Source organism: Streptopelia decaocto (genome assembly GCF_964273445.1).
Source record: "Streptopelia decaocto genome assembly, chromosome: 2".
Classification (NCBI taxonomy): Eukaryota; Metazoa; Chordata; class Aves; order Columbiformes; family Columbidae; genus Streptopelia; species Streptopelia decaocto.
In genome coordinates this window covers 47,934,455-47,950,953 of record NC_138655.1, presented here as the reverse complement: position 1 = coordinate 47,950,953, position 16,499 = coordinate 47,934,455, and the positions used below count along the sequence as shown (strand labels likewise).

The 16,499-nt window shown below is 38.6% G+C and overlaps 1 protein-coding gene across 1 annotated transcript in view; it reads right to left on the bottom strand.

Moving 5' to 3' along the window:
* Positions 1-16,499, bottom strand: part of CHST9 (carbohydrate sulfotransferase 9) — a gene marked incomplete at its 5' end in the record, with an annotated part of 87,086 nt that overhangs the window by 17,293 nt on the left and 53,294 nt on the right. Inside the window, one exon of the mRNA XM_082046379.1 lies at positions 4,150-4,187. Within this exon, the coding sequence (XP_081902505.1) occupies positions 4,150-4,187 (38 nt within the window). The remainder of the gene's footprint in view (positions 1-4,149; positions 4,188-16,499) is intronic.

Here is a 16,499-nt window from a genome sequence, read left to right as displayed (position 1 = left end):
CTGGAGCAAGTGGATGTTCGAAGGACTGCATCCCATGAAAGAGACACACACTGGAGCAGTTTGGGAAAAACGGCAGCCTGAGGGAAGGACTCATGTTGGAGAAGTTCATGGAGGACTGTTTCCTGTGGGATGGACCCCACAGGAGCTGCTGGAGCAGTGGAGGAGTGCGAGTAGTCCTCCCCCTGAGAAGGAAAGACCAGTAGAGACAATGTATGATGAACTGACCGTAACCTCCACTTCCCATCCCTCTGCATTGCTCGGGGTGGTGGGGAAGAGGTAGATAAAACAGGAGTAAAGTTAAACCCACAATTTGAGTTGCATATTATAGGAATTACTATAGCAGGAAGCCCTTGCTGCTAGCCAGGCTAGGAGCAAGAGGAGGAGTTCATTGTAATGTTAAACCCTATAACCTGGCCCACAGGGACCAGGAGTGGAGACTATAATAGAAATACCTTTAAATTACTGCAACCCATTATTTGAGTTGCCTGTTAAAAGAATTGCCATAGCAGGAATCACTGGAACTAATGGAGGACAAGCCTTACAGGAACTAGTGCAAGTGCAGCAGTGACCTGACCTTAGCTGGCCTTGGTGTAAAATAACACCACACAACACACCACCTGTCCTGTTCTGAGTGGCCACCATAACAGATGGAGCTCAAAATCATGGACTAAATTAAATCAATGGACCTTTCTTGGACATTTGTAGACATTAATGTACATTTTACAGACATTTCACAATGGTGGTCCTAGACTCTTTGCTTGTGTGCACAGCTTCTGCTTTAGCTGTTAAACTGTCTTTATCTCAACTCACGTGTTTTCTCACTTTTCCTCTTCTGATTCTCTTTCCCAGCCCACTGCGGAGGAGTGAGCAAGTGGCTGCGTGGTGCTTAGTCACAGGATGGGGCTGAGCCATGACACAGTACACTGGAGACGCAGTTACTCCTGGTCCAAGCCTAGCTTTAGCAAGTACATTGCTTTATCACAGTTCTTTCTGTGCTACTGTTTCCCCAATTCCATGTGCAGAAAGGGAAATACTCCCTGCTAGAGTTGTTAGCAGACTAAGAGATGGATATGCCACTGCAAGAGAGTCTGCCTTGAGCAAAGAACTCCTCAGGAACAAAACAATGGGAAAGATATTGTGGAGCACTCTCACCAGCCTCCTGATGCAACCTACAGTTTCATTGCAGAAGGGATATGGTCAAGTCTGACTGTAAAAAAGCCAACTTCAGCTTCAAAACTGATAGTCCTTCAGAGCTTCTGAGAGGCATTGGTCAAAACCTCATGTAGGAATATACGCTGATACCACAACACAGACAGATCTGAGTGGTAAGGAAGAACCATAAAGGATTGCCTTCAGACACATTTTGATTGCTGGTTTGCAATGTGTTTTTTAGCGAAGACTGTTACACAGTTAGAAGCACAAATTTTGTTCTTGTTTCCTTGCGTGTCCCTTAGCAGTAGTTAACATGCTACAGCTAATCAGGCTGTACATTGGTGCCAAGATTTACCCTGAGTTTGCAAAGGTAGTTAAAAACAGGCATTGAAAAGCAGAGTGCAAACCATTTCTGGATCTCTCTGCTCAGACTGAGAGAAAACTGTTGCTCTTAAAGGAACAAGCATATCTATATACATAAATGACAAAAAAGGTGCTGAAGGAAAACCAGCAAATGCTTTATGATCAAAGGGAACAAGAGCCAGTGGAGATGATAATTGTAGTCAAAGGTTTTTGGAAGCAGATACTACCCTGGTGTCTTATCTATGTCATATTTCACCAAACTTTCCTTAGGCTTTAGAAAGAGCCAAGAACCACACAGAAAGAAGTGTGGTCTTCAACATGTGAGAGGTCCCCAATCTCCACAGAGAGTGAGGAGTTTACCTAGCAGGAGATCACCAGGACAGCAACTTTATCATGTATCCATCCCCTATCTGTTTCACTCACCTCTCAACAAGACATTTCCTGCCTCTGTCAAGTTGTAACATCATTCATCCTCTCTAGAGTCACTTCTCCCTCACTTAAATTTCTGGCAGCCATTTTAACTGGGTGTTGTTGAACTGGCTTAAAGGGGACTAGAGGATCTTAAGCCAGATAAGCATCTTATCCTGCATATAAAATTTCAAGTTCAGTATCAAAAATAAACAGAATCCTTCTAAGGGAGATATTCCATTAGGAGCAATCCCAGTTTAAATATTTTTATTGAAGTAATATTACTACAAATCAAATACACAGTGCCTCTGCAATTCTGCCCCGAAGTATAGACTTGAAAATGAAATTGATTTCTAATTTAAGACTTCCTTCATTTTCTTGGAAGTCCAAAGGAAGTTAGGATGGAATGGGACATCACGAGCTCCACTAGTATCCATTTAAAAGTGAGTGTCTGCAATTTGTCCCCAAATCAATTTTTTAGAGCTTTATTTAGATACACCCTCCACATATCAAGACAATGGAATTTTTCTGAAAAACTAGATACTCTTAACTGCACAGAGGCAAAGTAGGTGAGCAATTTGAGGAGGGCAAAACAGTGGCATGTGGGAAAAGACCAAGACTGGATACACACCATCTAATCCACCTTTTGCAACTATGACAAATGTCCTTTTTATCACAATACACTATTCCTCAGAAAAGGGCAATATCATCCACAGAGCTGATTTTGTCACATAGAAAATGTGCAGAATTAGGTCTCAAATAAACAATTCATAGCCCTGTCAACATAGCCTCAAGTGGTGTTTTAAAAATACAACTGCCCCCCCTTCTGGCCAATAAGGATTCCCAAAAATGGTTTTACAAGACATTCGAGGCTAATTTTCAAATACAGTTTTGGTTTTAGAAGTTAACTAGGCTTGTTTTAGGATATAAACTCTCAGTCAAAGCACAGAACTTCCATTAAGCTTGAAAACATTTCTACATTTTTTTAGAAAAAGTGAAGATTTTCCTTTGCTTACGTAATGCCATATTCTGGGCTATATATGTTCACCTACCAATTACAGAAGATGATGGGAAGGTTATAACAACTCTGATGGAAAAAAAATGTGTCTCTTATTCAGTGTCTCAGGAACAGGCTTCCCATAAGCTTTCAGACTCACAAGAGCTTACTTGGTCAGGAGTGGTGCCAGCTCAGGCCACTGGAAAGTGACACTGTGACATCCGCGCTGTGCTCTGCCATGGCAGGGGAAATGCTGTCAGACCCAAAACAGGTTGTGCACAGCTGCCTTAGGTGGTCAGTCACTTGGTGGGTTAGTCCTCCATCTAGATGACTAGTTCACAGATAACAGCGATGTAAAGACACCAATGCCTCAATTCATAGCTTTTAAGGAGGACTACTTAAGGGAGGGTAATTGATGGAATACAAACACTTTCATACCTGCTTTTTAAGTGACTTTTCAAAATAAATCTCACGAATCATCCAACTACTCATTTATGTACCATCTGGATAACAGAATTCGGTAAGAAGACAATAATCCGAGAATGGAGAGCAGCACAACAGTTCTGTACAAGTCAAGTCCTTTCAATTTAGAAGAGCAGATAATTTATGAAAATGAACCCTGAGTTTCCTCCTCTCTGTCTGTTTAGAGGAAATTTCTATTTCAGTATAGCACCTATATCCTTTTCCTGATGCTGCAATATTAAATAGCAATATATAAAGGTTATTTTCTAAATAGTTGCTGCTAATTACAATAACAAACACAAGATAGAAAATGCCTCTACAAGCAATGTAAACTCATGGCACAAATGAAAACCTAAACAACATTGAAAAACACTGTTTACATACACTGTGCACTTATTTCCAATGTATATACCAATAGTTTTCTGTTTTATAAAAGGAATACTAGCAAACAGGAGAAATATTACTATTCTGTGCTATGAAATTTGATACCAGTGAACAAATTACCTCTAGGCTTGGTCCTCACCATCAACATATTGAGAAATAGATGCATGAAATTGCTTAAATGGCAAATCTTAGATTTAAATCAAAATGATGGCTACTGTTGTGAATTTGACACATCTGCAGAGCCAGGCAGTTGTCTGATAAGTGGTCCTTGATCTGCCTATATAGTTAATATTAGCTTATCCTGTGAAGTTCTCTTCTTTGTAATTATAAAAATCCTTCTATAGGAAAAATTAAGTAATGAAAATATGAAAGTGTCAAAATATGTGATGAATTACCTGTTGTTGCAATTTTTCTTCAGACTCTGAAAGAGAAAGAAAATAATTGGTTTGTACATATTTTAATGAGTATCATCATGTACATACAGAACATAAACCAGTTAATTTGGCAAAACCCCACAAATCTTATAATTAAGAAATAGAGTTTAACATATATAAACGACATGAAACATCGAAATGAAAATCCACCTGAAGTGAAAGAAAATGCAAGTTCCTCTTAATCAAGGTGTCATAAAAAACAGACTGAGACAGGTAACCAGTCTTGCTAACCTGGAACCCCACAAGGAACTATAACATTCGAGTGAAGACAACAAATTTCAAGTAAGTACTATGAAGCACTTTAATGTTGTGGGATGTCCTGCTGCACTTAGATGCCTGAGAGACTGGTGGCATCCAGCTCACGATTTGACCATTGGAGTAGAAAAGCAGCTTCTGCCGCTAACCTAAAATAAAATACATGCCTATGTCATGAGTGAGGTTAGGAACCAGTTGGCTCGAGGGAGAAATTCTATCCTGATAATATCCACAAAATGGCAAGTTGAATTATGGTCTTGCTTCTCTATTCTGGCTGCCTTCTGCAGTGTCCTTCAGTGTGCTCCTGAAGGATCAAAGCCTAGACAGAACACTGCTTCTCTACAGCCATGTGGGACCCTAGCAGCAATGACACCTCAAACCTATTATTCTCTTTTAGATCAAAAGGGACAGTAATTTTGCCTTTTTTACTGTTCCCATGCACTAGTTGTCAAAAGGGCAGCTGGTATCAATTAACCTCCCTTTGCTACTGGAGACCAGTCACTATATCGGGGAAAGTCAGGAATTTCACACTTGCCTATGCAGCCATGCTACATGCACCCAGAGGTTTTTTTTAAGTGACACTGTTTACAGCCTGTCAGTATCACTACTAACTGTCAGGGGAATCTTCTGAGCATGGCTGGCTGCCACCTCCAACACTGAAAATGATACTCCATTTCAACAGAATTTTTTCATACTGATACGTGTGGCGCAAGATAGAATTTTTTTAATGAAGTGAAAATATTTTAAGTGTTAAAATACAGTATAAAGACACTGTCAACTAACTGAAAATGATCTTCCCTATTTGTCTCTGAGAATACTCATCTTCTCAAGGAAAGCACTATAGATAATTCAAACAAAGATAATCACTGTAGGCTAGAGTATAAGATTGTATCTTATGATAATTATTTCCTGCATGCTTGTGTTCTGTTTTTGTTTGCTAAATATAAAAATAACGCTTTTTTTGATTAAAAAAACCCCAACTATCATTTAGGGGAGACTTCTCAAAATGTATTACCTTGTTCACTGAGTTCATCTTTGGGACAAATAGAATTTATTCTTGTAACAAATATTTTAACCAAATAGATTGTTGGTAATAGAAGATTAAAGGAGTATGTGTTTTTAGCATTCTCTAATGATATACAACTTGCTAGGAAAGCAGAGTGTTTGAAATCTCTAGTTAGATCAACACTGTTTTGCTCAAAGGTTTGTGGACTTTGAATACAGATGGTTTCCTGTTTCCCAGTACATTTGTTTTTAGGCTATTTTGATTCACTTTAAAGGAATTTTAATAACTTTCTGTTGACAGCATGGACAGCTGGTCTTGAGAATTAGTGAAAATTCACTTGCTGACTGAGGAAGGAAGTGACATCAATGAGTTTCTAAAGTCAGCCCAGGGGGAAAAGTGTGCTCCACCAGAGTAGCCTTTCATGCCGTTGTATTTCCAGTGGTGCCTCAAGATGCAAATTGCATTATCAATCAAAGTTGTGGTTTCTACCTCAGACAAATATAAAAATGAACAGGAAGACCTTTGTGGCCATTCCTGACACTGTTAAGGAAAAGGTGAAGAAAAATTTATGGTAGTTCTTTCCTCATTCACTCCTAGTTCATGCTTTCAGTGATTTAAATACTGTAGTACCAAAAAAAAAGCCAGTTGCAGAAGTGCCTGTATGATATACCAGTAATGATGACATGGGTTAAACAGGACAGAGATTGACTAGGCTGTTAAGGATAGATGAGAGATCAAATTCAAGGTCACCAGCAAATTGAATACTGTGTTCTCCATTTATTCGCTAGATGATCCTTGTCCTCATCACGGAATAACTACATGAATTTGGCACAGTCAGCAGTTGTGCTCAGAAAAGGCCAAGGTCTGTAATAACAGAGATGTTGCAAATTAGGGTGAAAATATATTGGCACCATTATATGGGGAAGCCTGCAAAATCCTAGTATGTACTGTACTTTTGTTTCAAGCAGAAAAGCTACAAAAAGTAGTGAAAAACATGAACACGTGAACCACCACCTTCTTTCTTAGCCTGAATAGAATAGTCACTTGAATTTCCCTCTTCCCCTCTACTAGTAGATCATCATTAAGTTAAAAAGGGAAGTTATTTCAAAAACAACAATTATGAAATACAAGTGTATCTCCAGAATTGAGCTTAAAGAAAGAAATTGTTTTAAAGGCACTAGAATGTTACACCATGACAACACCTACAGCACTGAAAGGAGGTTCCATTTCCATCTGATGGCTAACAGCATAGCAGTAGAAGGCTTCATCATTTAAAGTAACCAGATTTCTTTTTTTGTCCTGCCTTTTTTTTTTTTTTTCCCCTTTAAATCCCTCAAGTTCTCTTACAGTGATTAGTCCCTAAACTGTATTTTATTTATGGCATTCTTAATTTCAAGAAGTATGTTTCTGCTTAGGTGCCTTGTGATCACTTGTGGTGACCAGCAGTGTTCACTAGAGGGATTCAAGTAGCACCATTAGAGAGACCACTCCAAATTTAAAGAACATAAGGCAACAGGACACTGATAAAAGCAGGAATGTGGGAACATGTCAGCCAGTCCCACAGGCAACACCCATATTAGTCTCATGGAATACAGGTAATTCTTGAGACTATGAGAAGTTTAATTGCTGGTAGACCTACACATGCTAAATTCAAAATTTATGACAGTTTTTCCATAGCCACTGCAATGAGGTAGCAGCTTATGCAAGATGAATGGACACATGAAGCATGAACATCAAACTAATTGGGAAATTTAACGTGCCATTCAGAAATTTATATGGAAGCTGCCCAGCAGGTAGCTGGTATAGTCCAAGAGACATATCTTCTGTGACTCAGACTGCAGGTGAATGGCTTGCTCTTCTATATTTTTCCTGAAACTTCCTTTTTCTACCTGTTGCCTGGCAAACTGTTCCTAAATGGGCTCAATGGTGCCATCTTACCAGCCTTTAAAACACAAGCAAAACAGAAGGCTTTAATCATATAAAACTGCACTTTACTGATACTTTGAGTCAAGAGATGTATTTACCGGTACAAACTACAATTCCTCTTTTCTGAGGCTCTGCTCTGCTGCCACTTTGAGGCTAAACTGGTGCAACTGGATTCCAATGATGGTTTTGCATCAGGACTGGAGAAACAGGCCTCTCCCAATTAATTTTTTATGATATTCTTTTGTCTCTCTAGATGCAAAAAGAGTAAATCAATACCTTTATATGGTCTTGGATGGTTGAGATAAATAGCCTTCTTGGGATGACCTCAAGCTATATCGCTTTATAAAAAAAAAAATCCAGCAAACTTTCTTGTAAAGAATTTTCCTACGCTAATATGTATACTAATTCCTGTTTCCAGGGCAAGTTGGGTTTTAAAATTTTTTTTGCTTACTTGTTCTTATTATAAGGAGAATTACCTTACTGAGAAGAATAACATATGTTTTCACAGAATCACACAATATATAAGTGACCACTGCAGGACATAAGAGTGTGCCATTATTGATGCTGTCATGAGGAACTGCAACACCAACCCCTCAGCTTTACGTGCGCAACCTACACAGAGAACAACATGTAATTATGCACACTATGCCCTGCTTACCCCCATGCATAGGAATGTGATATTTGTGCAGGTTTACAGATTAAACTGCTGTAATTCCTTTTAATGTTAAACTACTTTCAGCTCAAATATAATTAAGATCACCAGGTACAAAAAATTCAGATTGGAAATATGGGTACACTGCAACAGAACAAATAACAGCTTGATGCTGTTTCTTATGTTCAAATAGTTGGATACATTAAGGATTTTGACAGCATGTTTGTTCCCTAAGTATGTAGCAAAAACAAGAAAAAAAAGGTTTCATTTCAAAAGGCAAAAGACTACTACTGCATTTAATTAGGGTGTAAAATCCCTTAAATACACAGATCTGCCAATTTATGTGACGTGACTGCTACAAGTCCTAGCAACAAAGGATTTTTTTTTTCCTCCTAAAAATCAAATCCTAATTTATACTTCAAGCAATCACCGTCAACATCAATAAAATGAAGGCTTTGGAATAAAAAGTTTGTTTCCTTAGGTCTTCAGATAAGCCCACTAATATTTGTGGCATGGCAGCAAGACAGGGGACAAACAGAGATTCTGGATCTGTCTCCCTGTTCCCAAGTATCTGAGGGTTTCCAAGCAGACTGAGCAAAGTGGGGAGAACTCCTGGGGGCAAACGGGACCCTCAGCCTTGCTCTGAAACAACTATATTCATGTAACTGCAAATGGGAATGGCACTACTAGGAAATCAGTTTTGAAAAGGAAATTTGATATTATAATATCAGTTTAATTTTGTTTTTCCATTTCATGACAGAAAGACTAACAGCTTTGGATTTTACTTTATTTTTATAGGCCTAAATAAACACATATGAGACCTATTCGGTTATGATCCACCTCACTTTCATTACTGATTTCCTAAAATATCGGAGCAGATTCTTAGAAGTGTAAGTAAACCAAAGCACTTGTGCAGCAATTTCCCATGGCACCAGAGTGTGAGGAAGAAATACACAGATTTGTTTTTCAGACTTATAAATGAGAAGGTGTTACGCTAACAGATAAACTTCCATGAAAGCCTGTAACTTGGCACACAAAGACTAAAATATTTAGAACAGAACCATACATTTCATATAAATTAGCCACAGAATCTCTGAGATCTAAAGGCTACCCAGCTCCTGCAGATGTGCATACCATTTTCTTCTTCCTTCTTACAAGGAATTCAGAAAACTGAAACTGCTTATTTATAGCATTGCCTTCAAAACCTAGTTTAGCTTACTTTTGCACCTTTGTGACAATTATGAAACTGAATATAATTACAGTGGCCTAAAACATATTAATCACATCTTTACAGTATTGTATAATCCTTCTCAGTTGTCACAATGCCAACTCGTAAGTTGCCCTGGCAGCAGAAAACACAAAAAGAAACCCAAGTTGATATTGATTGAAGCAAATGAAGGAAAGTTGGCCATCTCAAAACACCAAAACTCTCACAGCATGCCAAGGCTTCCCTAGCTAATTTTTTGTGATTACTTTTGATACAAAAACAGACCTTTAATTGTCAGTCTCTAATAAGGGTGCAGAACTGTTCCCTGGGAGGTTCAAAGGACCCTGGGAAACTAAACATTTACGAAAGCTCAAGTAGCCAAATGCCTTGTGTTGATTAACATACACCGTTCAGTTTCCATCTAACAAAGTCATAACGAGGAGAAACCCCAAAGGAAAAAAAAAAATTGAACTGACAAAGAAACATTAGTCTTAATAGGACTGAGGGCCTTCATTCATTAATTCTCTTCTGTGTAAAAAGGGGGAGGTGCAATTCAGATTCATTCCTGGATGAAATTCTGCATTGACTAACATTGTGTACTTAGGCAAGGAGATATTAGAATAAAAGTTAATTAAAAATTTTAAGGTTTACCTGCCCTCTGCTTCACCAGCATCGATAAATATTTTCAAATGAAACAGAATTGCCAGAATGCCCACTAACACAGTTAGTGGGCAGGCTTGTTTGCCAGTTTTCTTCTAGAAGGTTGTGCTTTATTTATATGGTGTGCTGGTTTGACTGAAAATGAGTTATTTTTCTTCATGCAGTTAGAAACCTTTCTTTTTCATAGCTAGCATGGTCATTATTTTGACTTAGTTTGAGAACAAGGAAATAACACTCCAGGATGAGTTTTTATTTGCTCTGGTCTGAGAGCCAAGGACCTTCTGAGTGCTTTGCCCACAGGTGTGAGGCAGCCAGGAAGGGGGGGCATGGATGGAGCTTGACTGACAACCAGACTGATCAATCAGAGCATTCCATCCCATTAGTGTCATGCTTCATATTAAAGGGGAGTCAGGATCTTCTGGTCTCTCTCTTGATTTCGCTCTTTTTGTCAGAGCCGGGGGAGTTCTGTTCAGGACTTTCATTAGTTTGGCCTTTTGCCATTTTGCAGAGGCCTTTGGGCCTTTCTGCCTTTTTCTTCTTTTTTTTCTCTCTCCGGGTTCAGTTGTTGGGACCAGGTGCTGTTTCCTGGGACTGACTGCTCAGTGCGGACAGAGTGTGTGAGAAATTGCATTGAATAACTTTTATTTAAAATACAATTTCTATATTTTATATATATATATATATATATATTTACTAGTAATGTATTAGTATTTTGTTATTTTATTAAACTGTGTTTATTTCAATCCAAGTTTCTCCCTTCCCTTTTGATTCTCTCTCCTATTTAGGGGGTAGGGAAGGGGGTGAGTGAGTGGCTATCATGGTTGTATTGCTAGCTCAGGTTAAACCACTACATTTGGGAAAAAGGAAAGTGAAAGTTTGTCACCTTTTTCCTTTAAGGATGAAAGATTTGAGATAATGGAAATGTGCCAGACATCATGTTTCGTTTTAACATCAACACAATATTGATATCATGGTTTGGATGGTTTCCAGTTGAACGTCGTGTATATTTTCAATGCCTAGCTGGCATTCATCCTGTATCTAACAAGAATAGTTTGTTTCAATTTTGTTTTACAGCCCACTATGCAACTGCTTTGGAATGCTTTTTCCTTATATCCAACTACTTCATGACCTTTTCAGATTCCTGCTTTCTTAAGGAACTGAATACAGCAAATTGTGGATTCCTGCGCATCTGCAATTAGGCAGGCAAACATCAGTTATTTATGGCTTAGCAGATGCATTTCCTCAAACTCTATCACAATGTGATCCAAATCCTAAGGTAGAATCTGCCTCAGTTCTCATACTGCAGGGGTCATTGCTTTTTCATTTGAAATCACATGGACCACCAGTCTCCACTTTCATGTTGCTTTATATTATGATCAACTAGAGGAAAGGTCAACTACAGTGTTGAGCTCAATTGCTTAGGTGGTTGTCTTCCACAAAATAGGTTTCTGAGCTTCGACACAAAAGAAGCTGTTTCCACCCATCAGGCTCATCCATTGCAGTTTCCTATATCAGAGTTCTTAGTATGTGCTAAATGAGGGGTGGTTGACCCTGAAGGAAACCTATCTGGTGTTTACTTTAAGAACAGCATGGTAAGAGCTGTCATGATGGAAAAAAAAAAAAAACATGGAGAGAAATGAGAGCTTGAATTTACATACTCCAACCCCACACAGAAATAATGCCATGGACATACAGCTACCTCTTTAATATACCCTGAAATGGTTTAGGCGGCTGAAGCTTTTGACTACACTCACAGTAGGGCTCAAACATTGCAGTAGTTTGGCTTTGGTTTCTGTCCATATTAAGAACACATGGTTGCCCTCATACAGACAAGGAATGTGACTGCAGTTGAAATTTGAGGTCAGATTAACCATGGCAAAGCCACATGGAGTCATGACCATCCAATCTGGCATATCCTAAAGAAGGCCAGATGTTGGTCTTCCACTTGTAGTGAAGATGAGTTTATATTCTATCCAGCTCTGAAGCACACCATCCCCATATATTTTTTATTAGAATACCCTGGAAATGGCATATGAAGATGAAGGCACCAGTAGAAATGGGAAGCAGTACACAAGCTGCTAAGGGTTATGCCCACAGAACCTGATTTTGACTCACTTGCTAGGACAACTACATCACAAACAGCTGAGCTATAAAGCTCCTCTGGTGTGAATCAGAAGCAGTGGTGTGCAAGATGTCTATGAAGCAAGCCCAAACAGCAGTGGAAAATTCAGCTTCTTGGCACTAATTCCAGAGTAGAGTCAAACAGTAAAGTCTCCATGGGAAGCCTTAGTCTACAGTTTCTGTATTTCAGAAATAAAAAGGAGATGAATTATCTACACAGCATAAGGCCAGGAAGTGACCAGAGGTGATGAGAGAAAATATTCTTTCAATTTACTGCTCATTCTGAGTTATGCCTACATAAATAAACTTTACTTCCTTGAATCTGCCATGTTTCTTTGTTTGAGGTCTAAATGTGCCACTCTAAGACTTGCTCTGAGCACACTGGCCTCAAATAACTTCCCTGAAATTATTCCATTTGGAAGTAAAACATTCCCCAATGAGAATGTGACACTCACAGAATGACACCACTCACATTTACAAGGAAGATTACATGTACCAGAATCTGCAATTAATTCATCAGTAAACTGAGGAATAAAGAGGAGAAAAAGAAAAGGTGAAACAGGAGCCCTTTGAAACAGAAACTTAGCAGCTGGAAAACTAAAAGAATTCTCAAAATAGGATAATTTTATAGTGAAAGAATCATAGGAGAAAGGCAAAAAGAAACAAAGCTAGAACATAACCTTTCCTAATGCAGGGTTCTGAACTAAGATTGGTCAGATACAAAACAAAAACCTACAGCAATCAGTTGCTGCAGGGAATACAAAATTATCTATGTTTTGTATAACTAGAGTATGACCTTTCACGATCAACTTGTGCTTGAATTCAGCTGTAGTTATTGGAAACCATTTGTAAAAGGTCATTCATGAATGAGAATGCACAAGGGTTCAGGCTTGTGCTACACAAAAAAGAAATTGGGGAGAGAGAAGAGGGGTTGAAAGCTCAACCACTGCTACAGATTTGGTTCTGAAATGGATTTGGTTAGTTTGACAAGAGTATTTAATCTAAGTAGTCAGTTCTCAATATGTGGATTATTAGAGAATACACAGTTTTAACGTTTGCCACTGATGGATATGTTACTGAAATGTTACCAAAAGAGGTTATATTATAGTACCAAATAGGGCTATTTATTTGCTTATTGTAATTTGAGTAAATTTTTGATGTTTAGAGCACCATAAAACCTCTTCTGCCCACTGTTCCTCCATTCTAAGAAAAGATTATGGACATTGAGCTTTTACTGTTATAAATTGTTAAGGTTCTCAGGTAAAGATGGGAGTTTATAGCCATATTAAACATCTATACCCATATTTATGTATGACAAGGAAAAAAAAAGATACAACAATTTATGGGTAGAAGTAAAAGAAAATTCATTTAAGAGAGTAGTTATTCAATAAAGATCTTATAAGACCATCTTCCAAAAATAAAATTCAGCTTTGTAGGCCAGCCTCCAAATGATTCACCACTACTATATGAGGTCACATTTAAGCTTTTGCAAAAAGAATTCTTGCATACATAATGTCTTTAAAGCCAAACCTGCAGCTCGAGCTTGTAATCTGCCCTACCACTAACTTTGGCTAGACGACTAGCAATGGAGTGTATATTGTACATACTGTGATTAATTGCAACCACCTCTTTTCCTGCAGGTGGAACACCCTGATGCTTCAAGCCTCACAAACAGCACCACACTATGCTTTGGCAGGAGCCTTTTGCTTTAGAAATGCCCATTGTGCCTCCCTCCATGTGCCATCCTTGCCATGACAACTTGGATACTGGCAGTGCTTGAAAGTGGAAAGCGGCAGGGGTGACAAAGCAAGTTCAGCTGCAGAAATCGTTATGAGAACTGAACTCACATATGTCACCGAATACATGGTTAAATGATTCTTTTTAATTAAACAGAGACTGAAAATAACAGCAGTGAGATGGTATCCAGTACCCAGAAACGGCAAAGTACCCCAATGCCAAAAGCATTAATAATGCACTGCATCAATCTGATCACTTGGGCAGAGACTAAGGAGACGTTCTCAGGTACAGTGCGTCTTCTTCATGCACATGTCAAACGGGCTTTAAAGCCACACCTGCAGGTTTTGCACACACAAGCATTTTCTGCCCACAAAATATACTGCTGCTGCTTCCAAAGGACCATGTGTATGTACCAAAAGCTGGTAGGTAGGTACAATTTGCATCCATAAAATGTGCAGGTGCAGTTTTATGGAGACCTATGAGAAGAATGTGACCATAGAGCACACAACTACTATTTACATAGCAGCCTTCAGACAACAAGCTAAGTAACCCTCCTGTAGGATGTGTCAAGCTAGGCACAGCAAGGGGAGGCAGAATTTACAGCTGAAATTGTAGCCATGTTCATGACTAGCAGACTGATTTAAGAGACAAGCCTACCCAGTCCCAGTTTACAAACCATGGGTGTGTTCTAATACTGGCAGCAATGACAATACCCCAAACTGAGAGTAAGATTAACATGTCTTCTGCAAAGGTGAAAATGGAGTTCTGAGAGAGTCCTTAGCACCAAGTGATGCAAAATATTTTTTAATGACTGAAAAAAAACCTCCCTTGTTTATTTTCCCCCAGTGAATTGTATTCTTTTTAGACATTAAAAAACAATCCCGTGTGCCTGACATGAATCAGCATGTGAATTACTGACCAAGTTAGCTTCAGCAAGTACCAAGTGACATAGCCATAATATGATACCTTTATTCACATGTAAATTCTACTAGACTGAGCCCTCAAGATGAAACCTTTTTCTTCTGACAGGAGAATATTATCAGTATTGTATCTGATTATCAACGAAACTTTTTATTGGATTTTTGCTAACTGCAGGATCAAGATATTCACCTATTTCCACAGATTAAGAAGAAAAGTCATATTTCTATTTCACTTATTATTACTATTTATTCATAATGGACACAGTCCTTTATATAAAATCTAATTAAAGAATGTAAAAAGAAACACAAAGGAAAATTCTCTTCTGATTAGAAAATATTTTGGAATAAAGCCACACCAATTGCTATTACTTAAATAATTAGTGAAGAGTAAAAACCCAATTTGACAGGACTGAATTTCCTGCCTTCTGAGGGACCTAAAAAAGCGAATGTGATAATTGAGCATCCACTCCCCTGCAACTTTTAGGCATCACTAACATATTGACCTATCGCTATAACTGAAGTGATTTGTGTACTTTGGATTGTTTATAATATAAAGGCTATGTCTAATTATTGCAAGCATATAAGAAGCAAATATTCAGAAAAAATTAATTTTACATCTTGATGTTTCTGGCAAGGAGTGTAAGTAGTGGCCAGCCTTTTTAAATGGGTGGTTAATTAGATGTACAACCAGAGACTCTGGAATAGCAGAGCTGCAAAAAGCTCTAAGTTTCAGATTTCTTCCATTCACGCAAACATAGCAGTAATATCCTCACTTTCAGCAATACCCTTTGTCCCCATTGATTAAAGGTAACTAGCTCCCGGGATCCCAGAAAAAAAAAAATGGAAACACAGCTGGTTGCTACGGTGTAACACCAAAGTTAAACATAGTAACAAAGCCAGTGGAATAATGGAAGCTAGGTTTATAGATCACAGTAGAAAGCCATGCAGACAGAAAGAAAATAAGTCATAAAGAAATCCCTCATTTTTAAATTCTCACTTCTGAGAAGAGGTTAGACCAATCCTATTAATAAAACGTGGACTCGTATTTCTGTGCTGGAAAACAAATGGCGTCACACAACCACCTACTCACACTCAACACCCAAATAATCTCAGCTAAAAATACCACTTTGGACAAGCTACAGATACACAACTCTTTTTAGGGTTTGGTTTCACGATTGGCATAAGGTGCTCAGTGCCTGGCACTGGATGGACCAGTTCTTCTGGCAGCAGTAGCAATCTGCTCTTCCTCCTGCCTTCCACTAGCACCAGCACAGCTGTATCGCAGGGTCAAGACACATCAGGGTTCTGATTCAGCTAAAAATTCTCATCTTGCTTACTAGTCTGATTTTCAACCATATCAGCTCAGCTCAGACAAATCATCTGTGCAGGTGGAGACAGGTGGCTGGGGGCAAGAAGTCCCCTTCTGGGGAAGCTCACATGCAGATCAGCATAAACCTGCTGTAAATCCACATCCTCAGAGCCCTCACCTGCTCAGCTGCTTCTGAACCGTCAGCACCAGAATACCAAGATTTGTCACAAAAGACTGAATAATTCAGATGAGCCACAATAACAAGTCTCCTGACTGCCTGCTATTTTCTTGCTGGGCTTGCATTGTACAGGACTTTTTTTTTTTTTTTTAAATACTCAGATACATTCTCTGTTTGGCTTTCCAAAAGGTATTTGATAATATCTCTTTCACAAGACTTCTTAAGGAAACTTAACAGGCACAGAATCAGAGGGAACACCTTTGCATGGATTTATCAAACAAAATGTTTAAAATATAGGAAACGGAGCATTGTAATGTGAGAAAGAACA